Genomic DNA, 22,480 nt, shown 5'->3' on the forward strand with positions numbered 1-22,480 from the left:
AGAAGAGCTCAGTAGTAGAGGGAGAGGTTACTGAGTTAAAACAAGAGAGTTCCTGGAGACAGAGGAGATGGGATAGACGCTCTTCCAGGAAACATCTGTTACCTTGGACAGCTCAACTTTTCTCTAAATTGACTTCTTTGAAATCATGTTAACAAGTGAGATTGCACATGGATAAATCCTCTTGAACATTGACTTTTTAAAACTGACCTGTATCTTGTTACCCCAAACCAAATAGTTTAACAGAATTTCTAATGTGTGACATTTTAAAATGTGTCAGCATAAATGTCCTGAGTTCTGAAAAGAATAAGTGACAAGAGACTATCATTTCATTGTTATTTCACTTCCCCTAAATCCAATTTTACCAAAAAACAAAATTTGCTTTCCAAAAAGAGGTAGCTGGATATAACAGATGACGTGTGTGTATACAGAGAAGCCATCAGCACCATCAAGACGATGAACATACTGTACCCACTTCCTCATGCCCGTACATAATCCTCTTCTCCAGCTCTTTCCTGGAGCCCACTCCCGGCAGCAGCTGACCTGCTTTGTCTAGATTAGTCTGCAGTTTCTAACATTATGTATAAGTGCTTTTGGTCAGCTTTTTCATTCAGAAACTCATCTATATTGTATCAATCGACCATCCCTTTTTATTGCAGAGTATTCCACTAACACAATTTATCCATTGGTTGATGGGCATTTGGGTTCTCTGTGATTTTTGGCTTTTACAAATAGAGCTGCTATGAACATTTGTGTAGACATCTTTGTGTGGATATATGTTTTCTTTTGGCATGTATGCATTTCTTCTGGGAAATACCTCAGAAAAGAATGGCTGGGTCAGATGGTAGGTGTATGTTTATCTTGAAACTGCTCAACTGTTTTCTAAAGTGGTACAACTCCTAGCAGCTACATTTTCCATTGCTGCCAGCAGTGAGTTCAGTTGCTCCACACCTGGTATGATCAGTCTCCTTAGTTTTAACCATTCTAATAGACGTGCAGTGATTTCTTGCTGTGGTTTTTATTTGCGCTTCCCTCATGACTACCAATTTTGAGCATCTTTTCACATGCATATCTGCCATTCTCATATCCCTTTTTGAGTGAGGTACCTGTTAAAAATCTTTGCTTTTTAAAAATTTGGTTATCTTAGTATGAGTTCTTTACCTATTCTAGATATAAGTTCTTTGTTGTGTATGTTTTGCAAAGTTTCTCCCAATCTGTGGCTGTATTTTCACTATCTTGTGTTTTTTTTTTCAATTAAAGGATAATTACTTTGCAGTATTGCATTAGTTCCTACTAAACATCAACATGAATCAGCCACAGGTTCACTCATGTCGCCTCCCGCCTGAACATCCCTCCCACACATCTCTAGTGGTTACTGAGCCCCGGTTTGAGTTCCGCGTCACACAGCAAATTCCCATTGACTGTCTATTTTACATAAGGTAATGTATGTTTCCATGTTACTATCTCCACACCTCCCTTCTCCCCTTAAGTGTCTTTTTTAAAAAAATTATTTAAAAAAAGTTTTGCCACACTGCATGGCATGTGGGGTCCTAGTTCCCTGACTAGGCATTGAACCCATGTCTCCTGCATTGGAATCACAGAATCTTAACCACTGAACTGCTAGGAAAGTCCCTGAATAGTGTCTTTTAAAGAGCAAAAGTTTTCAATTTTGATAAAGTATGTCTTGGTTTTAAAAACTGGCTCATGCTTTACATATATTTAAGAAATCTTTGCTAACCCCAGGGTCACTAAAATTTTTGCTTATTGATTTTTAGCAAATAAAATCCTACCATCTTTTTAGAGATCCTCTGAAGCACAAGGTTTGAAAAAAATTTCTGAAAAGTTGGGCTATGATTAGGTGACTATTTTTTAATCACTACGTCTGTTATTGAAATAGGAGAGATTATTTCAGCACACAAAAGATCACACTTTAAATTCTTCAGATTAAATAAGTATTTTTATTTCTCTTATAATTTAAAAAATGTGAACATTCTGTAATTCAGCTGTAGCCATTACTTCCAGGTGACTTCTTCATTAGGTTTCAATTCCCTGCATAGAAAGAAAAAAAAAAAGAAGCAGCAAAAGTGTGAAGAAAACTTTTATGAAAGAATAAAAGGGAAAGTCAGGAGAATATGAATTTGGTGTTTTATACTGTATTAAACTCACCCATTCAAAAATTTTTATTAGATTGAGAATATTCATTCTATTGTGATTTTAAACCTTTTACCACCTCTTCAATTTCATTTTTCCAGATTAAACAACTGTAATTTCTTTTTTTTAAAACAACTGTAATTTCTCATTAGTCTATATGAAAGCAATTATCCTCTCAGTGAGTTCATTTAATGTTTTAAACTCTTTCTAGCTCATTTTATCTTTCTCGAAATCCCGAACTATGAACCTCCTCTACACACCTCCTGTGGCTGCTGCTCGATTCTCTTGTCTCTGAGTTTCCTCCTTCCCAGCATCACAGCCAGTGGCAGATACCCTGCCATGCTAACTCTAACTCTGCTGCCAAATAAGCCATCTCCAGAGACACAAGGGGGCAAGGCGGCTGCCAGTTGCTATTTGATCACCCAGCCATCCTGCCTAAAGCTCTTGAGGAGTGTTGGCTGAGACCAGTGCCTCAAGCCATTAGTGCTGTTGATTTCAGCTACCTCATGGACTAAGTAAGACAGTATATGATAATGTATGTTAAAGCTGCATACAGAATAGGCTTTGATGAGATGGTATAAAACTGTTTCTACATTAAAATGTACGTTGAAATAAAAGACTTTCAAAGATCTGAAATAGCCTGTTCAGAAACTAAAGACTTGTTTACACTGCAGAAGTAATCATACTGCTTTATGTAAGGGCTGAACAACAAACAAGACTACGAAATAGTATCACTAAATCCTTGGAGGAGTGGGAGAAAATCCCTTCTGTTTATTTTTGGCACAAATAATATTAAGAATACTTCCAAAAGCTGACTGTTGGTTTAAAAAAATACAAAAACTAACCTTTTATATAATAGACTCTTGTTCCGGAAGGCAGTTAGCTTTTCATCATTCTTCCTGTCTAGATAATATCCAAAGACAAATCCCATAGGGACAAGTACATGTACCCAGTGGTCACGCACAACCTGAAGTAAGTTCATCATGAATGCTATATAAAAACAAACAAACAAACAAAAAAACCCCTGAAATATAGCCACTTTTGAAATATCTTTCAAATCACACCTGAAACAGGAAGATAGCTCTAAATATAGGAGATAGATCTTAAAAGCATAATAAGCCTCTTTAAAATTTGTCATCAGAATGTAGTATATTACTTAAAATCTACTTAATGAAGATTACATAGGTGACAATGATGAGTATGAAAATTACACTGCACTAAAGTCAATGTATTAATTTTACTTCAAGTTCCACCAGTGATCTGATATATCACAGGAATGGAGAGAGTATTAAAAAATTCTACCTGTAAAAGCTGAGTATTTTCACCTTCCTAGTATTGATTTAGAACTTTTTACACATGTAAAGTATTTTTAGATTTAGCATAGCTCACAATGTTAAAACTAATATAACAATAATATTGTCAGAAGCAGAATTCTTTAAAGCTATAATTATTGAAAACTATTTTTTAAAACTAATTTTAGAAAGGAAATGAAAACATGAGAAAATTTTTTAAGAACCATACTGAATAATGTCACAGTAGATCTGACTATCAATTAAATGACTCTACAAAAGATATGGAGAGAAGGGAACTTACTCTTGTAGAATGACTACGAGGTACCAGAGCCATCACACAGTCCAATATATAACATGAAAAATTATTACTCTTATTTTGCAGATAAGAAAACAGTTTAAACCAAATAGGTATTACATATAAAGCTGGAATTCAAACACAGGTTCATACCAAAGGCCTAGATCTTTCTATTGTATTGAAATGCCTCTCATAGAGACCCTTCCCCAAATTGACATTGACATTTATGGTACTTAAGACTTATTAAGTTTTTAAGAGTTTCCAGGGCTTCCCTGGTGGTCTAGTAGTTAAGAATCTGCTTGCCAATGCAGGGTACACGGGTTTGATCTCTGGTTTGGGAAAATCCCACATGCTGCAGAGTGACTAAGCCTGTGTGCCTAACTACTGAGCCCATGTGTTGCAACTACTGAAGCCTGTGTGCCAAGAGCCTGTGCTCTGTAACGAGAAGCCACCACAAGGAGCAGCCTGTATACCGCAATGAAGAGTAGCCTCTGCTTGCACAACTAGAGAAGGCCCACACGCACAACAAAGACCCAGTTTAAAAAATAGTGTTTAAAGAGTTTCCAAAAGGCAGAAAAGGATGACGTCTTTATAGAACTAGAAGTCATCACATGGAAAATGAATCTGCACTAATTCAATGGAAACACAGCTGAATCATCAATTTTCTGTAAAAATTTGGATCTAAAGATGAAATACATATGTATGCACATGAATCTATAATGAATAAATCCTATATAATGTCTGAGAAGACATGGCAACATCCCAGAAAGAGAATACATTACTGCTAATAAAAGGGCTTAGCTGTGTTTGGGAAGAAGCTGTGCTTTCTAATCTTAGCACTCAACTGTGCTAGGAGTATGTAGACTGGATTCCTGCCTCTCCGAAGAAACTGGTTATCACACACATTCTAATTATTTCTCAAAGTTTACTCACTAGAGGCACTGGGTTAGGAAACAGACACAAAGTTAAAAGTCACACAACTATTATACATTGCTTTCATAGAGTATAATATTACACAGCAGATTCCAGTCTGAATATCAGAGATCTAGAAAACTATGATGTAAATAAATGAGATGTTTGAAATAAATTTCCCAGGTGGTTTGCTGCAAATAGTTCTTAGACATATAAATGTAAGCAACATTACCTTATTCCTAGAAGGCGGTGGTTTTCGTAGCATTGTACCTCCCCTAAGTAACATTATTTGCATTCAGATCTTTAAGACCTATTTAACAAAACACTCAGGAACTTTTTGTGATTCTGATCAAGTTAGCCACTTGTTTTTTATAAAGTTGAGCCAGTCAAGTATGGGAGTAACAATGTGTGCCTTAACCAAATTATGTAACCTGGAAAGCACTAACCTACAAAATACTAGACAATATAGGTCTCGAGAAGTCCAGGGGTCATCTATTCTCCCACCAGTCGTAAGTTTCTTAAGAGGTGTCAATTTTAACCCTCAGCACAGCTGACTGTCATTTAACCGTACCATCACTGACTGGACAGATATGAATTTGAGCAAACTCCAGGAGTTAGTGGCTTCCCTTGTGGCTCAGATGGTAAAGAATCTGCCTACAGCGTTGACAGACCTGGGTTCGATCTCTGGGTTGGGAAGATCTCCTGGAGAAGGTAAAGTGAAGAGGAGCTAAAGAGCCTCTTAATGAAAGTGAAAGAGGAGAGTGAAAAAGTTGGCTTAAAACTTAGCATTCAAAAAACTTAGATCATGGCACCTGTTCTCATCACTTCATGGCAAATAGATGGGGAAACAATGGCAACAGTGACAGACTTTATTTTTTTGGGCTCCAAAATCACCGCTAATGGTGACTGCAGCCATGAAATTAAAAGGTGCTTGCTCCTTGGAAGAAAAGCTATGACAAACCTAGAGAGCATATTAAAAGGCAGAGACATTACTTTGCTGACAAAGGTCTAACAAAGCTATGATTTTCCAGCAGTCATGTATGGCTGTGACAGTTGGACCATAAAGAAGGCTGAACACCTAAGAATTGATACTTTTGAACTGTGGTGTTGGAGAAGACTCTTGAGAGTCCCTTGGACTGCAAGGAGATCCAACCAGTCCATCCTAAAGGAAATCAGTCCTGAATATTCAGTGAAGGACTGCTGCTGAAGCTGAAACTCCAATACTTCGGCCATCTGATGTGAAGAACTGACTAATTGGAAAAGACCCTGATGCTGGGAAAGATTGAGGTGGGAGAAGGGGACAACAGAGATCAGATGGTTGGATGGCATCACCAACTCAATGGACATGGGTTTGAGCAAGCTCCGGGAGTTGGTAATGGACAGGGAAGTCTGGTGGGTTGCAGGCCATGGCGTCACAGAGTCAGACACGACTGAGTGACTCAACAACCAGGAGATAGTGAAGGACAGGGAAGCCTCCTGTGCTGCAGCCCAGGGGGTTGGAAAGAGTCAGATACGACTGAGCGACTGAAGAACAACACAACACAACACTGAACCAATAAAAAAAGTAATTGCTGACTCTCGGTCCAAGACTTTTGGCCATGGCCAGCTGTGGGCTAATAAGCCATTACTGTTTGAACTCCCCTAACAGGGCCAGCAGGCATTTCTGTCTGTCTTTACTCTGACCAGAAAAGATGAACCTTGACTCATGGGCTCTTACTTAATACAGGTTCTCAAAGAGACTCTACAGATAAGGCAGTGGGAGTGACAGATAAAAGGATTCTGTACATTTAGAACCCAGAGTGGGAGTCAATCACCATGATGGACTTCCCTGATAGCTCAGTTGGTAAAGAATCCACCTGCAATGTAGGAGACCCTGGTTTGACTCCTGGCTTTGGAAGATCCAGTGGAGCAGGGATAGGCCACCCACTCTAGTATTCTTGGACTTCCCTTGTGGCTCAGCTGGTAAGAATCCATCTGCAATGCGGGAGACCTGAGTTTGATCCCTGGGTTGGGAAGATACCCTGGAGAAGGGAAAGGCTACCCACTCCAGTATTCTGGAGAATTCCATGGACTGTAAAGTCCGTGGGGTTGAAGAGTCGGACATGGCTGAGAGACCTTCACTTTCAACATGATGGAACCGATTTCCATCCCCGAGAGATAAATGGCAAATCTTAGTCCTAGAGGCATTTCATATTACTATTGCATGGTCTACTACTTAATGGGCTTTGGGACCAGTGACACTGAACATAAAATTTGTCCTGCATACGCCACTGCAAGTAGATGACCTGGAAAGACAAAGATTGATGAACATAAAAAGTGAGCCAGATGTTTGCTAGAAACCAACATAATTCTGTAAAGTAATTATCCTTCGTTAAAAAATAAACATTTTTTTAAAGAAAGTGAGCTAGTATGATCCCCTTGAGAAGGGATAGGAGGAGGAGTGTAGACAGGTTCATGGTCATAGGCCCAAGACCATAAGATGGCTCTATTTGATGGACAGAGGGCAGCGAGCATCTGGGACAGTCTCTAATGAGACAAGTCTAGGTTTGGATGAAGAGTAACATCCACATGGGTGCCCTCAAGGGCACTGTACATATTATTAGTGTCTTCTTTATATGAAGACTCTCAAGAAAAATTTTGCTTCTACTTCAGAACTGAGAGTAGCTATGGTATTCCTGAAAAAATAAATAAACAAATGGTTTTTATCTTCTGAACTCAGGGAATTGAGTAACTGATCATGTATCCTCTGATACCAAAATGATCCAAAATTTTCTCCCTACTTTTAGAAAGAGCTGACTCTTAGAGCACTCTCTGTCAGGAATGGTTCTTAACTGCTTTTCATAATTTCCAATTCATGTAATCCTTACATTACTATACATGTGTTAACTAATGACATGACCCCAGTGAAGCCGGGATACTTTTTTCAGATGAGGAAATCCAGGGACAATCGAGTTGTCTAAGGTCACAGAAGCAGTAAGTGCCAGAACTGGGATTAATACCCGGGCAGTCTGGCTCCTTGGTCCATGCTCTTTATTCATGCTTTTCTGTCTTTTACAGTAAGTATAAAGGTCAGCATGTATATTAATCTTACTCTTAGCTTTACCTCATTTTTCCTACTGAAAGCATAACTTGAGATATTACAAGTTTCATTCCAGACCACTGCAATAAAGCGAATATAAAGTGAGTCACGATAATTTTTTGGTTTCCCAGTGCATATAAAAGGTTGCCACCCACCTTCAGTTCGTAAAAAGTGCATTATCTGTGCAGCACGATAAAACATTTGCCTTACTACCTTTCCTTCAACCCAGTTTTTCCCGCTTAACATCTATAAAGAAAACTGTATATGGTGTGACTTTTGTGAGTCCTCCTAAATTCACACCGGAAAACCATAGATAGTTAGACATTAGTCCTTACAGTAATTTGTGTGTATTGATCCAAAGTGTCGACTTAACATATAAAAAAATCAGTTCTGGATGCAAGGAGAAACTGACCTCTTTGAGGTCCGGAACCTCGATTAAATGACATGTACACTCTAGAAATCAAAACAAATATTACTTAGTTTGTATTTTGGGGCTTGGTGGCTCAGGAGGGTTTAAGACTTTAAAGAGAGTAAGGTTAGTTTCCAATCCTGAAGAACGAGGAAGACAGAACTCTGAAACTTGGGCGAATCGGAAATGCTCGCGGAGAGGCTGCCCCTTCCAGGCTGTCTATATAGCCAGGGAGCTGTGATCCCTCAGTCTGGGAGCTTTGATTCCGGCCGGTTTCCCCTCCGGTCCCATAACATCTAAAGATGTTTTCCAGTTAGGACAACCTCAGAATACCCTTTCCCAAAAGCGCCAGGCGGGAAGCATGAGCGCAAGCCGCCGACCACAAAGTTGGCTCGTTTCCTCTCTCGGTCTCCTTCGCCCAGAAACCTCAGGAAGCCGTTCCAGCCCCGAGGAGGCCCAGACCAGCCCCACGCCGGTGCACACGCCGCCGCCGCCGCGCGCTTTCCTAGAGGTGCCCCCTCCCCGCCTGCACAACGGCGAGTCTCCCCGCTTCGACCGCCCTGGACCGCTGACCCACCTGCGGCCTCGGAGCCAACAACGACCCCACGACAAAGGACAGCGGCGAGCGCAGCCACTCGCGCCGGCGGAAGCTGCGGCCTCGGGACCCACCATTAGCCGCGTCCGGTCCATGAGAGGGGTGGCTCCGGGAAATCATACCTCTTCTTCCTTTGACTGCTCGACTCTTTTCATATTTAATTTTAGCTTCAGCACGTTAGAAATCCTTGAGAAGTGAAACTTCGGCCCCAGGTGACGAGACTCGGTGTAAGCGCCACTCTCTTCTTCAAGTTTTGCCCCCCCTGACCCCTGAAGATGGTATCACCCTGTGTCTCCCCGCCTCCGCGGGGTCGCCTTCATTTTCAAAATGGCGGCGGCCATTGAGGGGCTTCTCTTGGCTGATCGTCACCGGCGCTGCTGAACCAACGTCAGCTTTTCTCGCTCTTGAACGTGGATTCGATTAGGGGGTTGGGAAGGGCAGTGGACCGCGTTGGGGGAGGACTGATGAGGCAAGTGGGGGCGGAAGAAAGCTGTGCGCCTTTGGATGGGGGAGGCGACGTCTCGGCCCTCGGGGAGAGCCGGGCTCCGACTCCGCCCGGGTCTCGGGCGGGGACGTGCCCCCCAGGGCTTCGGGTGCGACTGTCCCGGTCGTCCCTGGCGGAAGTACTCAGCGAGGGAAAGACAGTGACTTCTCCATGATCCAAAGCTCCCGGTCTTTCGTGGCAGTTCCTACGATTCACACCCAAGCTCTCCTTCCCTCCTTTCTGCCCTTTTCCGCCTCCCTTTCAGTCTCTCGATGCTGGAGGAGTTAATCCGAGGCCAGCTTCGGTTCCTTAGCCTTTTGGCTAACTTGTTCTTGGCCCGCTTCCTCTGGGTCTTCCCGTCATCTCGTACTGAGAGACCACGAGGCTACTGGGCACAAAACAGGCGTTCTTTTTAGTTAATCGACTCCAGAAACCTTGAAGACGTTACCATGCTTTTGAAAACAGTCTCCGCAACCCCTCTCCCGGACCCTCCCCCGACCCCTGCATCGCCTTTGCGCGCTTCCAGCATCATCACTCTATATACATGCTCAACGGTAAACAGGAGGTCAGAATAATTTTAACTCCGGCGGGTCTGGCTTCCTGTGACCAGGCGAACGTGCGTTATCAATTGCTCGTGCTCTGATTTTTTTTTTTTTTTTTTTTTAAGAACCTTAGAGCTTTTTATGAAACTAGTGCTCTCCCGGAACTGATCTAGAGGAGACTTTTCTCACTCGAGCTCCAGAGCTAACCCAGACTCTCGTTTTCCCTTAGATTTTGCATGGTTCCCCTTAGTTGTCATCAGCATATGCAGCCCTCATTGAGAACGAGTGGCTGTGACAGATAATTGAGGTGAAATGGTCAGCAATCCCCGCTCAGAAGGAATTTATCTGGTGAGGATTCATTCCGTTCAGTACATATTTGTGTTGCTTTGAGCCCTGCGCTTGGCACCGGAGATAAAAAAGATTCATTTTTCTCTTCCCCGATTCATTTAACATCCATTCAACATACATTCTTTGTGCCCACTTGTGTTAACTAAAAATGAAAAACATCGCCTGGAGACACCAAAATAGCTTTATAAAGGAGTAAATATTTGAACTGGGTCATTAAGAGTCAAAAGGAAAGTACTAAAGTCAGGAAAAGGTCATCCCTGGATACAGTACAGAGATGCAAAGACTGGAGAAGTTTTGGCTTACTTAGAGCAGGAGAAAGCAGGCTTGAGCATGCAGTGCAAGGGTGGTTGGTGAAGCAAGAGGGAGATTAAACTTGTGAAGGACCTTGCTTTCCAAGGAAGGTGTTCAGACCTAGTAGTTAGCTGGAAATCACAAGAAAGGGGCGTGAGGATATTTGTTTTTTAGGATGGTCTGTCTGATTGCTTTGTGGAGAATCAACTTGGAACAGAAAAACTAGATGAGAGGAAATTACAGTCATTCAGGTAAGGTAATGGGTGCCTCGAGGCAGGAGAGTAAAGGATGTCAGAGAGACTTCTGAAATGTCAAATAGGGTTTAACTGATGGCAGTCAATTTGGTGGTCAGAGGGTGACTTAATTTTTAGTCTGGGAGATTAAGTGGTTGGTGATGCCATTAAAATCAAGTCTAAGACGTGAACGTGAAAATAGTATGATGCTAGCTTGCACTTTAGGAGTGGCAAAGCGCAGTCCAAACCTTTGATTTTAGAGTCTAGACTTGGGCTATTACAGTAGCCACTAGCTACCTGTAGCTGTTGTGCACTTGAAATTGTGGTTGGTTTGAATTGAGATGTGTTGTAATCATAAAATACAATGATTTAGTACCAAAACTCATTAATGTCTTAATAGTGATTACATGTTGAAATAATATTTTGGCAATATTGAGTTAAGTAAAATAAAATTAATTTCACATGTAAAACTTCAGTGTGACTGAAAAAATTTTAATTACATTTGTGGCTTGCATGATATTTTTGTTGGACAGACCTGTTCTAGTCTAGACTAATGATACAGGGATTAGTGAGGATGTTAGATTTGAGCTGGGCCTTAAGATGGTGGTAGTGGTGATCTCAGGGCAGCTTGCTGGCGCCCTCCGTTGCCTGCTAAGGCATTCAGGTTTTGTTTTTTTAAACGGAAGCCTTCAGAGATTTTTCAGCCAGGGATCATATTCAGGGGTGTTTTGAAAGATTAATCCCACAGTAAGGTTTGTGTTGAGATGAAGGAAGGAAAGGCTGCAGGCCAAGAGAAACTCTGCGGTAGTGAAACCCTGTGTAAGGGTGCTTGCAATATGAATGGAATGAGAATAATAAATGTACAAAAGCGTTCTAAGCGGGAATAATCAGGAGTTGCTAACAGTCTAATAGCCCAAGAAGTAAAGGAAGGAGTCCAACATGTCGAGTTTCAAGTCTTGGTTACTTAAATAACAACTAGTGAATTCTATGTCAGAGTTATAAGGTACATGTGGGGCTAAAGAAAGTTAGTCTCAAAATAGAACCAGTAAGTTTGAAAGGAGGAAGTGGGCTGCTAAATACTCTCTCTTTTTTTCTTATTTTCTTTATCTAATCAGTCATGTATACCAGCTAGTTTTTTAAAATACACAGAACTACCTGTATCATGTCATCTTACTTGATAATTGACCTTAAAATGTCTCTCTTGCCTCTTCTCTGTTTAGTAATTATAATTAGGTCCAAAGTTTCCAAGGCCTTTCATTAGCTGACCTTTTTCTGTTCATTAAGACGTTTTCATTTTTTTTACTTCCATGAAATTGTGCCAGGCTAGTATTGTTACTGGTACTCTAATTTAAAGTTTTTATTTTGTGCTTTTAATCATGTTTTTCTCTTGTTTCGAATACCTTTTCTCTTTATCTCTTTTTACCCATGGCCTACCAGTTCTTAATGAATAATTTAAGATCCCACCTGTTTTATGATTCTCAATAGCATAAAGTAATGTCAGTTTTAAAAATCTTATTTCCAAGATTTTTTTTTATAGGACCATATAGTATTCTACTTGCTGCTGTTCACTATCTTTACCTTAGGATAAGACACAGAAGTTAAACACCAAAATTAAAAACAGATGTAAATCATTATACCACATTCATGAGACTCTTATTTATTTTTTAGATATGTAAAGAAGTCTTCCTTTGAATTCATGGTGTTTCATCCCAAATACAACTGAGATACCAGTAAGTAAAGAGTGTCTAATAAAGATACAGCTTTATTATATTATAAGCAATTATAATAAAAATATCTTTTCATCTGTTGCAATCTGGGTTTGTCTGCAAAAGTTATAAATGAGCTCATTTGGTTCTATCTGTAAGACGTTTTGTATTTTCATGTCATAATCTAAATAAAGAGAGTGGGAGAGTAAAGTAGATTTAAGTTGGAAAAGAATTTCTCTTAGGCCACTATTATAATTGTGGTACATGGAGCTTTTTGACAGGGAGATCCAAGTCCTATTTTAAACTGTATAAACACGTTTCTTCAAATAGAGAATTAGTATCTGTGTATTTCTCACCCCTTAAAAATAGGAACACACTAAGTCAGTGTATTTTTAATTTCAGTTTATTTGTTTTAGCAACAGTGATTATTAAACATCCACTGTATAAGACGTGCGCATATAGTAACGATACAAACATAGATCAGACCTGGTCCTGCATTCAGAGAGCTCTCCCAAACCAAAGGAAGTGCGTATAAATAGGTGGCTGTTCAGTTCAGTTCAGTTGCTCAGTCGTGTCCGACTCTTGGCAATCCCATGGATTCCAGTACGCCTGGCTTCCCTGTCCATCACCAACTCCCAGAGCTTTCTCAAACTCATGTCCAGTGAGTCGGTGATAACATCCAACCATCTCATCCTCTGTTTCCCCCATTTTCCCCCTCAGTCAGTCTCTCCCACCAGGAAGCTTCCATAAGCCTCTTTTCCTTCTCTATCAGGGGGCAGAGAGAATGAAAACCACAATCACAGACAACTAACCAATCTGATCACATGGACCACAGCCTTATCTAACTTAATGAAACTATGAGCCATGCCGCGTAGGGCCACCCAAGATGGACGGGTCATGGTGGAGAGTTCTGACAAAATGTGGTCCACTGGAGAAGGGAATGGCAAACCACTTCAGCATTCCTGCCTTGAGAACCCCGTGAACAGTTTGAAAAGGTAGCTGTTAATGGTTTGGAAATAGCACTAAGCTCATTTAAGACTAGCCATCTTCATTTACTCATTTAAGAAGCACTTATTGACCACCAATGTGTTAGGCACTGTAGGGGTGCTAGAATATAATCAGAAGAGACAAAAGCCTCTACTTTCATGGAGTCCTTATTCTGGTGTAGGGGTTAAAAGGAGATAAGGGGTTGGACAAAGTGATCAAATAAGCAGCAAGTACAGGTGGATACCATGTATTTTGAAGAAAATAGAAGGAAAATACACATTATAGGATGTAACTGAGGTGGGGTGGACTTTAGGGTGGTTAGAAAATGTCTCTGAAAGAATGAATTTGATGTAGGGAAAACAATAGCTCAGACTAGTTAGAGATCTTGGTGACAGTGGAAATAGAAGGAAATATATGAGAAATTATTATAATTGAGAAATAGAATAGAGGTAAAAAGGAAGGATTTACTGATGGGTTAGATGTGAAAAACAAGTAAAAGATCAAGGATGATGCCATCAGAGACCAGATGATCTTAAAGCTGGAGGACTATAAGATTTCCTCGAGAGAAAAGAGAAAGTCCTGCAGAAAAGCACTGCCTTATATAGAGGTTGGGGGAGAAGAAGGAATTTAATTGAGGAGAGTGAGGAATGGCCAGTTAGATATAAGGAAAATCAGGAGATGGTTGACCCAAAGGATCAGAGGAAGTGTTTGTGGGAGGATGGACCTATTAATTTCATTGAATGCTGCTACGATTTCCAGTAAGTTGGGACCACAGAAATGTCCATTGGCTTCAGTTGTATAGAGGTTTGTCAGTGACCTTCATGAAAACTCTTCTAGACATGGTGGAGAAAGACATCAGATTCAGTGGTTTGAATGGGAGATTAGAAAGTAGAGACACGTCTGTGGACAAATAATTCTGAGAAATTTCGCTGTGAAAGGAGAGCGTGGAAGTGATAAAGCAGTTGCAGGGGACTGTAGAATTGAGAGAGGGTTCTTTTAAGATGGGAAATTCTAGAGTATCTTTGTATGCAAACGGGAATGGTACCTCGGTGATCCATTGATGACGCAGGAGAAAGAGGGGATGACTGGAGAAGTTGTGTAGAAGATGAACAGGAGTGGAATTCAGAGCGCACACACAGGATTGGCCTTGAATGAGAGCTGCACTGTTTGTTCTGTGTGATGGGAGACACAACAGCGTTCGTACAGATAGGTTAATGTAGTAGCTATGGTATTTGGAAAATGTGAAGTTACTGTCTGATTACTTTTGTCTTCTAATTGAGGAATGAGGTGAGATTATCAACAGAGTAGGGTGGAGGGAAGAGTGTGTGATGCTTGAGCAGAGAAGAGATGTGAAATGGTGGTCTCAGAGGGAAAGTCAACCTGCTAAGAAAAATCGGATTGGTAGGTAGGACATAGTGCCTGTTTGAGATCTTTGACCATGAATTTAAAGAGCAAATAGCATAGTTGTGTGATTGTTTTTTTGCCCTGCTCTGGCAGCATTGAGCTGCTTGAAAAGACAAGGTGCATGACTGGAGTTAGTGAAGGTTAGGATTTTGCCAGACTTGTACAGAGAAGGACTAGAGCTGCAAAACACTTGAGTATTTGCAAAATAATCATGATGGCTTGTGGATCCATGTAACATGAGTGGAGACAGGAGGTAGTCATGGACAGTGAAAAAGTAGTCAGTGAATTAGAGATGATACAGTGAGGCTAAGGGGTTTTTGCAGTGGGAATTCTGGAGTAGTGAAGGTGGGAGTGAGACGGGGAGATAGTTGAAGGTGAAATTTTGAAAGTGCTGCAGCTTATTGGTCATGATAAGGTCATGGTTGTGACTGTGGTCCCGGGTGACTGAAGTGAAAGGAAGATTATTGGAGTTGAGAAAGTCAAGGGGAGAAGAGGTCAGTAATGAAGCTACTCAGAGGAAGACTGTGTCAGGAACTAAAGTTCTCCATTAATGAGGAAGGACAGGAAAGGCTCACAGCGAGCTGGCTGGGCAGCATGAGTTCAGCAGGACTAGAGTGTTTCCAGGAGGAGGAGAAGACGTGGGCTGGAGGCTGCAGTGATGAATAGGGAGCATATGCTTCCTGCGTTTGAGGTCAGGGAATACAGGAGAAAAAAGGCCTCTTGAGAAGGCTGGAGGAGAAACAGTATCACTTGAGAAGAGCTAGGTTTCTGTGAAAATTTGCAGATGAGGAAAACCTTTAGAGAAGAGGGTGAAATTCTCAGTGAGTGTAATGGTTCCAGAGGGAATACCGAAAGGTTTGGAAGGCAGAAGAGGTAGTGAATTGGTCCCACTAGGCGGACTTCAGTGATGATGGACAACCTGAGTCTTGGATCTTTGGCTGTGACTAAAGTAAACAGGGATGGGAGATGTGGTGACAGTCTCTTAAGAAAGCTGGGCAGTTTACCTTAATTTGTTGATGTGACCTTGGGCAGATGTTGAAGGATCATCAGATGTGCAATGACTTTCTCTCTCTTTTTTTCACATAATAATAATTTTAATAATAGATGCTATAGAGTAACATTAGCAGTAATGAAAAGGCGCATTAATTAGAGGGAGGTCTAATAACTTAGAAAACTTTTGAATTTTCCAATGTCCCCTTTTCTTTTAAGCACTAATAAGGATAAATAACTGTGAATTAATAATTCTCTTACTTGCATAGTTAACCAGAAAAGGCAGATTTATTTTAAGAACCTAAGCCCTGAAATCTTGCTGTGGAGTTGTGCTTTGCTAATGAATGTTTTTAATATCTATATAGTTTTTAACATCTATACAGTAGCACACAATTCTAGGTCCTAAATCCCAATAGATGTTTTCATGTTGTATCTTCTTTGAAATATGTAGTAAGTATCCCAACTGTATTCCATCAGATATGTTTTGAACACCTACTATGTGTCAGATTCTCTTCAGGAAGTGCCAACTATAAGGCACTACAATTGTTTTCAGTTGCTCACGTTCTGATGCAAGGCTTCTTAACAAAATTCCCTGAAAAATATGTAAATTGCTACAGGTATATGGACCTTTTTGTTTTTTTAAGGACTGAGGGGAGCAGGAAAGACCCATAGCTTTTCATCACATTGTCAAGTGGTCCTTTATTTAAGGACCACTAAACCATTAGTTTATAAACTAATAACAGTGTAATGCAGTGAAATCACTACTGTCTCAGAACAAAATAAAGGAGGAACAGAGTCACCTTGAAGAGTAAGTTCACTAGTGCACTACATTTGTTTATTGAGAAACTTGGTAGTCTCCATTCTAGGTAATTTGTACATTATTTGAAATCTTCCAACATCTTTTTAATGCATATATTAGTATTCATATTTTATAGGATACATAAGTGAGGGGAAATGTAACTAACCTGCTCAGAACCATATAAGCATAGATTCAAATACAGGTCAGTCTGATTCCAAAATCTACTACTTTTCATCAAACCACATTGGGAGGGCCACTGAAGAACTCTATAAACAGGAGGGTGTAAGATTATGTTTGTACCTTCACACTTAGCAGCGATGGAAATAGGTCTTTAAAATGACTGTGCTTTTATGTTTAACTATGTTTTTATTTCTGTTGAAAGAACCTTTTGGATTGTTGTTGTTGGACTGAAAAAATGACATCTATTATCAAATTAACCACCCTTTCTGGGGTCCAAGAAGAATCTGCTCTTTGCTATCTTCTCCAAGTCGACGAGTTTAGATTTTTATTGGACTGTGGCTGGGATGAGCACTTTTCTATGGATATTATAGATTCCCTGAGAAAGTAAGTTGTTAATATTTCTACACTTTTAGGAAATCAACTTTTCTTTTCTATGTTGTAATGCTATTTTGATGTTACACAGTGTTTGCTGTTTTGCTCTAATTTAGTTGATAGTAAGACAATTTTATTTAAACTGAAGAACCAAATAATGACTTTTTATTTGCGTAGTTTTGATCGACTTGTAAGCTGTGTTTATTGAAAGTCAGCAGAATCTTAAGTTAATTTTTACTTGATGGATGGATCTCAGTAGAAATTTTTGCACCCTAATTTTAGAAAAGAGCGGGAGAAGGTGAGGGTGGGATGTTTCGAAAGAACAGCATGTATATTATCTATGGTGAAACAGATCACCAGCCCAAGTGGGATGCATGAGTCAAGTGCTCGGGCCTGGTGCACTGGGAGGACCGAGAGGAGTCGGGTAGAGAGGGAGGTGGGAGGGGGGATCGGGATGGGGAATACGTGTAACTCTATGGCTGATTCATATCAATGTATGACAAAACCCTCTGGAAAAAATAAAATAAAAGAAAAAAAAAAGAAAAGAGCAAAATTAAGTTTATAAGAATTTGAAGAGAGGAAAACTGTCCTTGTAGAAGTTCTGCAGTCAGATCAAATTAGCTTATTTTCTTTTAATCTTTTGATGCTTAGACATTTGAGAATTGGTGCTTAGAATAAAGACCATGAAATTCAAAAGGATCTAATTCATCAAAGAAAAATTTAGTTGTGTTAGCAGTATTGTACTAATTATGGAATGAACAAGAACTTAAATAAAACTTAGAACTTATAGCAAAAAAATTTTTTCTTATTTCTTTTGTTAATTAGAATATATTATTCATTGACTCAAGTTACACTATCATGAATATGCTATCAGTCATTATGCTAAAAAGCTGAGACAAAAATCCATAATAAATACGTGGCCTTTTAAATGTCCTTTTCTTAACAATTTCTTAAATCCTGAGTTCTTGAACTTTAATAGTATACAAGATAGCCTCTTGAAATCAGTTTACATGTGGTGTCTACTGTTTTCCTTCCTTTTATAAAAAAAATGTGTCTAGACGCTATGTATTTATGTGCAACTCATACCACAGTTTTGATCTCTATGTAGGACAGGGGTAGTGGTAATTGAAATTCATAGGTAATGTAATTTTAGCTCTCAGTTGCACATGGGGTCACAAACAGTCAGACATGACTGAGCGATTTCACTTTCACTTTCTCTCTTTTAGCCCATCATCGTCTTCAGCTCAGAATACTGAGAGAAATCAGAACTGGCAAATTAATTTTGAGTATAGTGCCTTTTCCTTTAGGAACAAGACTCAGTAATAGTCATCTTGCTTGTGTTCTAGGCATGTTCACCAGATCGATGCAGTCTTGTTGTCTCATCCCGACCCCCTCCATCTTGGCGCCCTCCCCTATGCTGTTGGAAAGTTGGGTCTGAACTGTGCCATCTATGCAACCATTCCCGTTTACAAAATGGGACAGATGTTCATGTATGACCTTTATCAGGTAATTTAAGCAATTAAAGAAAAAACTGTTTTAACACCCCAGCAGTGATAATTTTTAACCTTTTATTTGTATTTTTTTTTTAAGTCCCGACACAATACAGAAGATTTTACACTCTTTACCCTAGATGATGTGGATGCAGCCTTTGATAAGATACAACAGTTAAAATTCTCTCAGATTGTGAATTTGAAAGGTAAAACATGTTTCCAGTAGCAAATAATTGGACTAATGGTGTTTGAACTACTGAAAAGTGCAAGGGAAATTTGTAGTAAAAATTCTAGGCACAATTGTCTAAAGAATAAAATATTAGCATTATTCCATAGGGAACCGTGAACTTCCCCCAAATCATCTGAATTTTAAAATATTGCAGGCTAAATTCTAATAAAATGTAACAACTCAGGCCTCCTTTTCAGGTTTAGTTTAGGAACACTTACTTAGTGTTTACTATATATAATGCACAAAGGTAGCATAGTCAGATTCTCTTCCAAAGAGTTCACAGTGAGGTTGAGAAGGAAAAGTAGCTCAGATGACTAGATGGAGTGATGGAAGTAAATGAAGTGCTATGGCCGCACAGAGTAGAACATGACTGAATTCTAGAATTGAACATGAAAAATATTTGTCATTTCATTAGGACAGGAAGTCATATATATATATATATATATATATATATTTGTCGCTAAGTATATATTTATCTTCTGTAGAGAGAACCATTTACATATTTTCGTAAATATGATACCATAAATATGAAAAAATGGTGCACAGATGGACTCTGAAGTTTAGCCAGGAAGTAACAATGGTCTCAGCAGTTTGGCTAGTACTTAGTTTTCTAAAGGATACATTCTTTACTATAATGAGATTTGAATTGTCAATTTAGAGGTTAGTGAAGATGGAAACACTTCATAATTTATGTGCACAATATGAACAATAAAGTTTATTAGTTCATATTAAGTTATTGAATAGTAGTGGCAAGCTCTAGCCTTTTATTTTTCAAGCACAAATATTATGCACAGATGCATAATAAAATTATAAGAGTGCCTCCATGAAGGTATGAGGTAGCTGGGGGACTGGAGGGTGAGACTTGCTTTTCACCGTATGCCTTTTTAGTTTTGAATTTTGTATCATTGCACATGTTACTTATTAAAGAATAGCTAATAATAAATAACCTTTCTTTAGACTTGTAATAAGAAATCTGATTATTGTCATTATCTTGTTGACTTAGGTAAAGGACATGGCTTGTCTATCACACCTCTGCCAGCTGGTCATATGATAGGTGGAACAATATGGAAAATAGTCAAAGATGGAGAAGAAGAAATTGTTTATGCAGTTGACTTCAACCACAAGAGGGAGATGTAGGTATATCAAGATAAAAGCTAATGGAAATGTAGCTGGTCTTGCTTCATTGTTTGGAGGGAAATTTAAAAACAAAGTTTTCTTTAAACTAGAAATCTAGAGCAATTCAAAAGTACCAAATAGTGAATGTTTTCAAAGTTACTTAAATTATTTGCATTGTAAGGAAAAAAGTTTAATATGAGATAAAAGATATTGTTTTGAAATTTACATGCAGATATCTACTCTATAAAACAAGTATCTCTCTGGAGATACTTGGAGATATCTAGGAGATTAATTTTTATACATCAAATTATATTTTATATTTTCTTGACTTGCTATTTAGAGGAACTTTGCAGGTGGGTTTTTTTTTTATTTTTGATAAAATTCATTAATACTATCTAATATAATGATTTAAAGTCAACCTCCTTTTATCAGAGTGGGTAGCGTATCCCTTCTCCAGCAGATCTTCCTGACCCAGGAATTGAACTGGAGTCTCCTGCATTACAGGCAGATTCTTTACCAACTAAGCTATCAGGGAAGTCAACTGAAAAGGGGACACAATAGTTTCATTTTAAAACTTCATTTTGTACTTACAGCATTTCTATAAGATTGTTTTGGTTTCTTTTGTAATTTTTTTACATTAAGTACATAACTATTTTATATTAGATTATAGTATCCTTAAGATCTTTTGTATCATGTTAAGAAACATTTAAGACTAATATGTTGAATTTTAGGCTCTTATAATTACAGGTTAATGAGAAAAAATGGGTATTTGAGTGAATGATATTTGAACATTTTTGGACAAACCTCAGTTTATGTCTTTTTTTATCACTTAATAAGATAAATTTCAGGTGGATTAGAATTAAATAGAAAAGGAAATAATACTGGTGAGTCTGATCTCTTGATTTGGAAAAGACTTTGGTAAGCAGAAAGGAAATGGACCAAATTATAAAGGAAGACTCTGCTGCATTAGATTACATACATGTTCAAAATGTCTGAAACAATAAACTAAGTTAGGGCTTCCCTGGTGGCTCAGTGTAAAGAATCCGCTTGCCAGTTAGGAGACATGGGTTCAACCTGATGTGGGAAGATCCCACAGGCCACGGAGCAGCTAAGCCCGTGCACCACAACTATTGAGCCTGTGCTCTAGAGCCCAGGAGCTGCAACTACTGAGCCCATTTCTCGCAACTACTGAGCTTATGTGCCGTAGAGCCCATGCTCCGCAGCAAAGAGAAGTCATAGCAATGAGAAGCCTGTGCACCACAGTTAGAGAGTAGCCCCCACTGCCCTAGAGGAAGAGAGCCCGTGCAACAATAAAGACCCAGCGGAGCCAGAAATAAATAAATAAATAAATAATTTTAAAAAGAAGTAAATTAAAAGACTATAAACTAGGGATAATATTTCCATAAAGTTGATCAAAGACTTATTTATAAGACAAGGTATTAATCAATCAGAAAGATACCAGTTGCAAAATGGACATAAGTGATAAAGTCAAAAAAGAGAAAATTTAAATGATAATGATTTTTTAAAATTAAATACCATTAAAATTGCTTTTAAATGGTAGTGTTCTTCTGGGAATTATTTAGTGAGTTGGTCATTGTTTCTGGTTGAACCTTTCTGGAAAAGGGAGAGCTTTCTCAAAAGGGTCAAACCTTTCTTGAAAGCCATTTAGCAATATTGTATATTTTAGTAAAAACATTTCTAGGAATATGTCCTAAAGAAACAATTAGAAATGCAACAGAAGCTTTTTGCCAAAGTTTTCTTTGAGAGATTATTTATAATGACAAAAAAAAGTAACCTAAATATCAATAAAGGGAAATGACCAAATATTTATTGTACAAATACACAGAAAGCTTTTATAATTGTTAAAAATTAGATTTGAAAAATGATTTTAATGTCATGGGAGAAAACTAGGGTATAAACTGAGTATATAATCATCTACATGAGATACCACTTTAGTAAAATACATACACAGATATATGCATAGAGAAATATGTACTTAGAAGGATATACACCAAAACACTATGGTGATTATCTCTGGGTGATGGTACTCTGGAAGAGCTTAGTTTTCCTTTTTTGAGTTTACTAGATTTTCTTATCAGTGAGCATGTATACTGTTATAGTTAGAAGAGGAAAAAAGCCTTATTAAAAGAAGGGTTTTGTTTTTTTTTTTTTGTAAGAAAAGCTGTTTTTTATTTGAAGTGATACAAAGTATTCCTGTTCTTCAACTTCCTTATAGCCACTTAAATGGATGTTCCCTGGAAATGCTAAGCAGACCCTCCTTACTTATTACAGACTCATTTAATGCTACCTATGTGCAGCCCAGGAGAAAACAAAGAGATGAGCAGCTTCTGAGTATGTATTGCTTATGGTTCTTTCTACAGAGCTGTGGAGGTGCATGGTAGTATGAACGACAGCTTGACATTTTTCTTGTCATAAAAGATTGGCTAACTCTAGTGTTTTTAAAAGAATATTAGGTAATCGTATCAATATTTTTACAAAAAGATGCTTTTGTTGGTTTGAATTTAACTTTTGTGAAATAAGTATAAAGGTTGATTTCTTCCTGCTATTCAGCACATAGC

The 22,480-nt window shown here is 38.8% G+C and overlaps 2 protein-coding genes across 6 annotated transcripts in view; one reads left to right on the top strand and one right to left on the bottom strand.

The window, feature by feature from the left end:
* Positions 1-1,932: 1,932 nt before the first annotated feature.
* Positions 1,933-8,847, bottom strand: NDUFB1 (NADH:ubiquinone oxidoreductase subunit B1). Of its 2 annotated transcripts, none has more exons than XM_065906964.1 (3): positions 8,713-8,847; positions 2,994-3,138; positions 1,933-2,046 (listed from the first exon to the last, which is right to left on the bottom strand). In XM_065906964.1, the coding sequence occupies exons 2-3, from the start codon at positions 3,131-3,133 to the stop codon at positions 2,010-2,012; spliced, it is 177 nt and encodes a 58-aa protein (XP_065763036.1). In that variant the 5' UTR covers positions 3,134-3,138; positions 8,713-8,847; the 3' UTR covers positions 1,933-2,009. The 2 variants fall into 2 exon arrangements, with proteins under 2 accessions (XP_065763036.1, XP_065763035.1); XM_065906963.1 differs by lacking the exon at positions 8,713-8,847 and adding an exon at positions 8,139-8,179.
* Positions 8,848-9,043: 196 nt separating this feature from the next.
* Positions 9,044-22,480, top strand: part of CPSF2 (cleavage and polyadenylation specific factor 2) — a 34,265-nt gene continuing 20,828 nt past the window's right edge. The window contains exons 1-9 of one of the 4 annotated variants that reach the window (XM_065906961.1): positions 9,044-9,199; positions 9,986-10,104; positions 12,297-12,358; positions 14,625-14,722; positions 16,897-17,078; positions 18,413-18,572; positions 18,657-18,762; positions 19,789-19,918; positions 22,138-22,253. In XM_065906961.1, the coding sequence (XP_065763033.1) occupies positions 16,930-17,078; positions 18,413-18,572; positions 18,657-18,762; positions 19,789-19,918; positions 22,138-22,253 (661 nt within the window). In that variant the 5' untranslated portion in view covers positions 9,044-9,199; positions 9,986-10,104; positions 12,297-12,358; positions 14,625-14,722; positions 16,897-16,929. Of the gene's footprint in view, positions 9,200-9,755; positions 9,780-9,985; positions 10,105-12,296; positions 12,359-14,624; positions 14,723-16,896; positions 17,079-18,412; positions 18,573-18,656; positions 18,763-19,788; positions 19,919-22,137; positions 22,254-22,480 lie in introns of those variants that run through there. The other 3 variants (XM_065906959.1, XM_065906960.1, XM_065906962.1) reach the window with 3 other exon arrangements.

Source organism: Muntiacus reevesi, chromosome 15 (genome assembly GCF_963930625.1).
Source record: "Muntiacus reevesi chromosome 15, mMunRee1.1, whole genome shotgun sequence".
NCBI classification, from domain to species: domain Eukaryota; kingdom Metazoa; phylum Chordata; class Mammalia; order Artiodactyla; family Cervidae; genus Muntiacus; species Muntiacus reevesi.